The sequence below is a fragment of the Lactuca virosa genome, chromosome 8 (assembly GCF_052849685.1).
Source record: "Lactuca virosa cultivar CGN04683 chromosome 8, Lactuca_virosa_CGN04683_v6, whole genome shotgun sequence".
NCBI classification, from domain to species: Eukaryota; Viridiplantae; Streptophyta; class Magnoliopsida; order Asterales; family Asteraceae; genus Lactuca; species Lactuca virosa.
In genome coordinates this window covers 102459145-102464849 of record NC_136433.1, presented here as the reverse complement: position 1 = coordinate 102464849, position 5705 = coordinate 102459145, and the positions used below count along the sequence as shown (strand labels likewise).

The 5705-nt window shown below is 30.5% G+C and overlaps 1 protein-coding gene across 2 annotated transcripts; it reads left to right on the top strand.

The window, feature by feature from the left end:
* Positions 1–670: 670 nt before the first annotated feature.
* On the top strand, positions 671–3192 carry LOC145133382 (uncharacterized). Of its 2 annotated transcripts, none has more exons than XM_079068325.1 (7): positions 671–835; positions 1861–1894; positions 2009–2158; positions 2253–2326; positions 2409–2527; positions 2616–2699; positions 2946–3192. In XM_079068325.1, the coding sequence occupies exons 2-7, from the start codon at positions 1888–1890 to the stop codon at positions 3052–3054; spliced, it is 543 nt and encodes a 180-aa protein (XP_078924451.1). In that variant the 5' UTR covers positions 671–835; positions 1861–1887; the 3' UTR covers positions 3055–3192. The 2 variants fall into 2 exon arrangements, with proteins under 2 accessions (XP_078924451.1, XP_078924450.1); XM_079068324.1 differs by lacking the exon at positions 671–835 and adding an exon at positions 1482–1730.
* Positions 3193–5705: the final 2513 nt, after the last annotated feature.

The following is a 5705-nucleotide window of genomic DNA, read 5'->3' as shown; positions in this document are numbered from 1 at the left end:
TGAGTTTATATTCAATGACTTACAGTCTCCCAAAGTCGAGATATCAAAGTTGGAAGTTTTTAGTTTTTCAACATTTTTGTATTTTGTGAAAATTTTAAAACATGCATATCTAATTCGTACGAAGTCGGATTGACATGCGGTTTTTCCCAACTTGTAGTTTAGAGTTTGTATATGAGTTAGAATATAATTTTGTCATTTTTGGTTTAATATTCAATGAATTACAGTCCCTCAAAGTTGAAAATTTTCAACTTTTCAACTATTTGTTTTTAACTTTCTATTATGTGAAAATGTTAAAACATGCGTATCTCATTTGTTTAAAGTTAAATTAACATATGATTTTTTCCAGAATGTAGTTTTGAGTTTTTACGATCATATACTATAATTTTGTCAATTTTGGGTTCATATTCAATAACTTACAGTCCTCCGAAGTCGGTATATCAATATGAAAATTTTCAAAGTTCAACCCACTAAGTAGCAAGTAATTACCAAAAAAATCCGTTTTTTCTGAGTTTTTCGGTTTTAAACCTACTTTACCTGGTTCCATCATACCCACTTTGATGTTTCCGGATTCTCCGATTCTAGACCATTTTACCCGGTACCGTATCTAAAACCGAATTATATACCGGTCCGATTTCCGATTCTACAAAATCCAGTTAACGAGTTCCAGGTTTGCCGGGTCGGGTTTAGACCCATTTTCATCCCTAGGCAAAGACTCAAGAGTCAAAGACTCAAGTTCCATTACTTTCTATCACATTTGCATCCATTACTTCCGAATACACGCTTGTCACCAATCGATATAAACCGACTGATCGTTGATAACAGCAAGACCTTTCAGGTAACGTCCCCCTTCTGTTTTGGTTTTCCATACGTATATGCCTTTTCCCCTGTAAAAGGTTTTCTATGTTTTTAAAATGTTCCTCTGATTTATATAGAATACGATTCTCTTATTTTCTTTCTCTTTGGTTAGTTATAATGCATACACATGTTTCTTTAGCCGTTGTTTTCAAATAAGGATAACATGCACGCCAGGTGTTTGTTAATTTGCCTCATATTTGTTAACCGGTTGTCTTACTGTGGTGCACACCAACTGTTTGCTCTTTTGTCTCCTTGTCTTGTAACCAAATGTGAAATTTGAATGCTATTCATGAACAGATGAATATTAGCAATTACTTCTTCCTTTGCTAGGGTGCACACCAACTGTTTGTTGTTTTGTCTCATGTCTACATTTGATTGTTTTTGTAGTTTGATTAAGTTATTCTAGTATTAGATAAAAAGAGGTCCACCTATATAACAAATCCTCCTGCCATGTCATATGTCATGTTCATTTACACCAATACCAAAAGCTAAATAAAATAATAAAACAAAAATTCAAGCTTAATAGGTGGGGACAACAGAAGTTGGATGGTTTTACAAATATACTAAATACTATTATTGTTCAATCATAAAGCCAATCATGTATTGCTATTGCAGTTTCCAATTCCTTTATTCACCTAAAACAAAAACACACTAGTTTCAATATAACCAATTTTAGGTCTAACCCAATTCATACGGTCCTTACAAAGAAAGTATTAATCATTTATTATCTGTAAAAAATGAAATAAATGATAAAACCCATGATATTGATTCATATATCCTAGAAGAGCTGAATGATTTCATTAGTTTAGATGAGAATCTTACTATTGTGTTATTGTTTCATAGTTTCAAAAACCTTTGTGTGTTTTCATTTTAACGTAAGTTTGTAAATTTTTCCCGGTTTTACTTTTTTTTTTTTTTTTTACAAATTCGTTGTCCAATTTTTTCCCCATATCCGGATCTCTGTTTGCAGCATTTACTGATTCCATTTACTTTGTGTATTTACAGAGAACAACGTTATCAAAAGGAAGAATCATGGATGGTATGTTGGTTCATTTTGTTTTTTGTTCATTACATATATTTATATTAATTTATAATTTGTATGATATATATGAGTGTTGTGACTTGTGATTGGAAATTTGGAATGAATGTTCAGTCGATTCCCAACCAACAATGGAGGAAACGGTTCTTGTTGGAGATGATCTGATGTTAGGACCACCATCACCACTCATTCCACCTGAAATTGCTTCACATGTCCTTGAAGGTGTTAATTTGTGTGATGGGATTTTGAGAAACCTTTTTTTGTGTAAGTTATTTATCTTCATTTCCCAATCAATTAAATTTTCCCATTCTTCATCACAACTTATTGTTTGTAGTTTCTTCTCATTTATATACTTTAGGTCTGCAAGTTAATGATATAGAGCCATTTTGTCAAGAAGAGATCGCTTTGTATCGAGAGTGTGCAGAAAAAAGGGTATACTTTTCCTTTCTTTTTTATTTTTTATTTTACATTTGCGATGATTTTGAATTGCAAAGATAAATATTAAATATGTTAGGATAAGGAACTAAGAAAACGTCTTCAAGATAGCGAGTATAGATTAGGGTTATCAATGCCCTTAGATCAAGCAAAAGAAAGAGCTTCTCAACTAGAGTCCGAAACCACAACTTTAGAGAGGTATGTTATTATTTATTGTTAATTGCTAATGATACTAGTTTAAATATTTTTTTTTTTTTTTTTTTTTTTTAATAACTTGCATTTGTAGGCGATTGATTCTTGCAAGTGGGATGGAAGGAGCAGAAGGGTTTCGCCAAAGATGGAGTTTACATGGTCGTCTTACAGATACCAAGTAATATTCAGTACCAATTTTATTAATTCTTGTACCCTATACTTATTTATTTGATATATTTAATTATTAAAGACCCACATATTATATATTTTCTGCAAATGGAAAATCAATCGGTCCATGACCATTAAAGACCTGAAAATCTCTAACATTAACAGTCGTGGTCCAACCAAGTACCACTTATCGTACATTCTTGATGATATTATTTATTTTAAAAAATTCTGTGATTTCATTGCACATGTTATGCAGGAAAAGAATGGAGGCATTAAAGGAAGGACTTGAAAATAGGAAAAAAGACGATGAACCAGTTGCAGTGAGTGTTAAAGGTTCAACAGGAAAAAGATGGTTGTTTTGGTGAAAGTAGGAAAGACTATTATTTGATTACCTAACCCAAAATAATTTAAAAAAACAAAACATGTTTATTTTTATTCAAATATTAAATGGTGTATGGGTAAAATGTTGGTTGAATGATTAAATAAACTTTTTTTTTTCTGGAGCAGGTTATGTATAAACTTTATTTTATTTTATTTATAATATTTTTGGATTGAAACAACAATTTCAATATGTAAAAATGGCCAATTTACCATTACGTTTAGAAATAATGCTAATTAAAAGTTTTAACAATTAAAAAATCGTCATAAACTGAAATTACAAATGAATAATAAAAAAAATAAGAGTGTACTACATAATTTAATAATATGTAGCAAAATCTGATTGTTTTGGGCGGAAGAAGACACGGGATGAACGACGAAAAAGGTATATGGGTCGGATTTTATCAGATCAGGATTTTAAAGTTATGATTTATTTGGAAGTGGAAAACCGGTTTTTACCAAAACCCAGATTGGGCCAGGAAATGTTTGATTTGGTATAATCGGGTTTGGATCATATACAAACAATTTTTTTTCAAACCAGATAATGGGATAATTAAGTTTTTTGGCTTTTCTTTTGCAAATTAGATTCAACTCCAACCAATATATACTTTTAAAACTACAAAATAAAAACATGGGTATAGGTAGAATACATTAAACTAGAAAATGAAATACAATTCTTATAATGCGGTTGAAGCTTCGTTCTCATGATCGCATACTTTATGAAATGCTAATCGTGTTAACGCCATTGTCAATTTGTCATACACAAGCAATGTGCCACCTTCACTAGTATTCGTTTGCATTAGATCAAAAAGTCCCTTAGGTGTTGTTTGTCTTTTCTGGGACAAAATGTCTGCAGTCTGCGGACCAAATCTGTAGACCTCTGCAGTAGAAAAGGTGGATCGAACGTCTGCAGTCTGAAAAAAAAAGACTGTTTGTTTTTTTAACATCTGCAAGCTACTAAAATAAACTGTTTTTTTTAACTTCAAAGTAAAATTTTTAATATTTTTATAACTTTGTTATAAATAATTAACAAATCTAGATCAACTTTTATGTATTATTGTACAAAAAACGAAAATAAAATGGTACTAATTAACGTATATATTTGATAAAAACCAATAATTTTGATGGTAAAGTTATGCATAAACATTGTAGTTAGAAATAAAAGAATTTGATACATAAACGGATGAAAATAAATTTCGATTTTTCCAATTAAATCAATTAAAAACTTACCATAAATACTTTTCCTAGAAATTGATGATACTGTATTAAATAATATTTTATAAAATTTAATAAAAAAAATATAAGAATATATTATGATGTTTTTCATATTTATATCTTCTGAACTGGTCCCAATACACTTCACATGGGTGTGGTTTCCGTCCTAAATTTTGTCTAAAATAAACTGTACAGACCAATTCGTTCTGGTTCAGTATCAGATCGGTCTAGGACTACGCTCATCTCTTCTTGAAAATGAATATAGTAAGAAAACCATGGAGGTTGAATGTTAAATATCTTTTTCCCTAAGAGAAACAGGGTAAAAGCCAACAATCATCTAAAGTAGTCCTTTGTGATGCAACACTAGGGTACACGGTGCATGTGACATCAATTATGATTGTTTAGTCAAAGCTTCATATTATGTTTGTTTTTTTCCGAGTACCTTTTTCTAACGTTGCAGCTTTTTAAGTACAAAAACTTATATATGCATTGAGCTTACACAGTTACAGTCTTACAGATGTAGATAAAACCCCACAGATAATATCGAATTAAAATGATATAAAGAGATTTATAGGGAATACTCTAGTAATTATTAAAAGCTAACCTTTAAATTCAAAGGACTAGCCTCCAAACAAAATGATATTAGAATCATTCATTATATTTTATGACAGTGTTAAAAGAATATATTTTATAGTAACGAATAATGATTGTTGCGTCATATTATGCAAGGTAGATATTCATTTCTGATCAAGATTATTTTTATGAGACATGGGAGACTTGTTTTTGCCACACATTCTGGTGATAAGAAAGTAAAAGAGAAATTAAATATAAAAAAAAGATAAAAAATTAGTTTGTATTAATTTTCGTCATTTTTAACATAAAAAAATATATTTTAAAATTTATACATTTATTTCTATAGACAAAAAGTGCTAAGTAAATTTTTTGCAAACATTATATATTATAGACAAAACTGCAAAAATGTCCCTGTGGTATGTAATTTTTTAGGATTTTAGTTCAAACCCTGACTTTTTTGGCTTCGTGGTCCTTTTGGCCATGTTTGTACGCATATTTGGTCCCTCGTAAAATTAAAATGACTGTAATGCCCTTCTGATATACTTTTTTTTTTTATGTTTTTTCTATTTAATTAAAATGAAAAAGAAAATAAATAATTAATTTGGGCCCACATTTCTCTCTCTCTCTCTCTCTCTCTCTCTCTCTCTCTCTCTCTCTCTCTCTCTCTCTCTCTCTCTCTCTCTCTCTCTCTCTCTCCTGTGCAAACCCACTTGCGATCCAACCTTCGATCCAACCCTTGTTCATAATCGATTCTAGCATTAGAGATGCAATTTCTTTCTTACAAACATTCGATTCCACCATCAAAGATCCGATTTACCCTTCTCAAATAATTGATTCTTGCATTTGGATT

Bases quoted from the DNA above. Each gene is read 5' to 3' on its own strand.
- LOC145133382 (XM_079068324.1), top strand. From the start codon at position 1,665: ATGAGAATCTTACTATTGTGTTATTGTTTCATAGTTTCAAAAACCTTT. The intron at 2,528-2,615 runs GTATGTTATTAT...TTGCATTTGTAG, and splicing joins GAAACCACAACTTTAGAGAG to GCGATTGATTCTTGCAAGTG. The intron at 2,700-2,945 runs GTAATATTCAGT...CATGTTATGCAG, and splicing joins GGTCGTCTTACAGATACCAA to GAAAAGAATGGAGGCATTAA.